Source organism: Hydra vulgaris, chromosome 10 (genome assembly GCF_038396675.1).
Source record: "Hydra vulgaris chromosome 10, alternate assembly HydraT2T_AEP".
NCBI lineage: Eukaryota > Metazoa > Cnidaria > Hydrozoa > Anthoathecata > Hydridae > Hydra > Hydra vulgaris.
The window spans coordinates 20,531,390-20,533,528 of record NC_088929.1 but is presented as its reverse complement, the minus strand read 5'-3'; the positions used below and the strand labels follow the sequence as shown (position 1 = coordinate 20,533,528).

The 2,139-nt window shown below is 35.6% G+C and overlaps 1 protein-coding gene across 1 annotated transcript; it reads right to left on the bottom strand.

Moving 5' to 3' along the window:
• Positions 1-274: 274 nt before the first annotated feature.
• Positions 275-1,684, bottom strand: LOC136086206 (uncharacterized). The gene is made up of 2 exons (XM_065808490.1): positions 1,675-1,684; positions 275-1,404 (listed from the first exon to the last, which is right to left on the bottom strand). Exons 1-2 carry the CDS (start codon positions 1,682-1,684, stop codon positions 275-277), a joined length of 1,140 nt encoding a protein of 379 aa, XP_065664562.1.
• Between the last annotated feature and the right edge of the window lie 455 nt (positions 1,685-2,139).

The window sequence follows — 2,139 nt, the reverse complement described above, 5'->3', positions numbered from 1 at the left end:
TTGGATGTGATCATGCAAGCTTCAATTACAAATGGTGTCACTATGAGTGCGTTAAATCTAAGTCTCCACCTAAGGGAGCATGGTTTGTCCCGAGTGTCGTAATTTGCCACAGTATAAAAAGACAGTTGGGTCAACCAAAAGTAAGTGACTCATAAATGACTAGATTAACATAAAAAAATGTATATATTAATATATTTATGTCACCCTTGTTATATTTTTAAATAATATAGTATATTTTACTAACATATTGAAACGGTATGACATAATTTCCGTATTAATCAAAACGTACGATTGATTTGCAACAATTGGTAAGTGCGCAACTCACTGTAACAATTTTGTCTACAGTCGTTATATTGTCTGCCTCGCACATTAAAAAATCAACTGGTAAAATTTCCTTTAATATAGTGTATTTGTTTCTTACTAATCCAATCACTCTTTCTACATTGACTCTCGAATGGGCGATTTTTCTAGTACTTTCGACATCAACAGCTGATAGCTGCTTCTTTCCTCTTGTAAAGGCTGGGATTTTAACCTCAGCACACATAAGACCAACAGAGTCGGCTATGTTAAAACCTCGGTCAGCTAGCACTACATCTCCAGGATTTAGCTTCTTAAGGAGCCCACATTGTTCGGTGATAAGTTTATCGCTAGTTCTCCCACCCCATCCCTGGGAAATGTAAGAAATAACGCCTTGTGGAACAATGCCGATCAAATATTTTACGGTGTTATGACTTTTATAGTTGCTCCATGTTTGTGCTCTGGCCATAAGATTTGAGGGTTTTTCAATAAAAATTTCAAAACAGTCTTTGATGACAGCTATCTTAAGCCCAAAGTTTTGTCTAAACGATAATGGCATGGGTTGTTGTAATTCTTTTCTTTCCGGCCAGAAAATCAGAGGTTTCATTCGAACATATAATATGTGCAAAATATTCTTGAAAGTTTTTGACGCAACGGAATGGGAAATGTCAAACCGAAATGCTAAGTCTTGTAATGGGGTTCCAAGACGCAGCTTCATTAGCACAAGAATCACTTTTTGGAACTTAGATAGTTGCGAAAGCGCTGTTAATGAAATATATGCTTCGACATGCTGAAATAAAGCCAATAACACTTTGCTACTGGGTAAGCCTGTGTAATAAAGAACTTTCTCATCATCGGTAAAAGACTCAATTGTTATTTGAAACGATAAGAGCTTTTCCTTCAAATTAATGTTTTCACTTAGAATTCGCCTATAATCTTTCGTCAGGAATTCGCTTTCATTATGTTGCGCTTCATCAATCGTAAGGGATTTGATTCCATTACTTTGCTTCTTAGCAACAGAACCTTTCAACAAAAAAGTGCATATTTTAGGTTTTGCAATTGGATCGCTGATTGAAACCTCGCTAGTTGTTTCACTGGCAGCTCCCTCTGCAAAATGTAGCAAATCCTCTGCGGCAGCATACTGGGTTTTTTTTCATCTCTATTTTGCGCACGAGAATATCTGAAAATAACATAAACCTGTGAGTTAAGGAATGTCAATGTTGAAGTTAAACAGTCGACAATAAAGTTGTCGTAAGAGAATGTGGACTAACACTTTGCTTAAAGCGTTACTTTATTTACTTTAAATTAGTATAAAATATTTTTGAAATTGACTGTGTAATTTTTTATAATAACAATGTAAAGCTTTACAAAAGTTACGCAACACCATTTTAGTCCACTAACCTATAACGCGCGTACCTTGCAACTTTTGAGGTTTTGGGGAGAGTGGAGGTGCCTGTCTTTTTATCTTGTGGTTGCCTTTCTGATGCAGACAACAATAAACTAGGAACCCAATCTGGGTTGGTAACATTATATAATGCAGATGGTTTACCTATAAATAATAAATATGGCGTTAATATTAAGAACATATATATTGTACATATATAGAACTTTACAAGTAACATAATATGGCATAATTCTATCAATTTCATACCTGAAATAAAGTGAGCAGAGCATACTTTCGAGAATTTGGTAGGTTCTTTTTGCCTATTAACTGCTGCAATCCATTCACAGCGCCTCTTAGATGACAACTCTTTGGTTTTACTACCATGATGCCTAATAATAGTGGGGAAGCTATGGAAAGACATTTTGCCACGGTCTGCTCTACTTGTTTTAAAACAATCT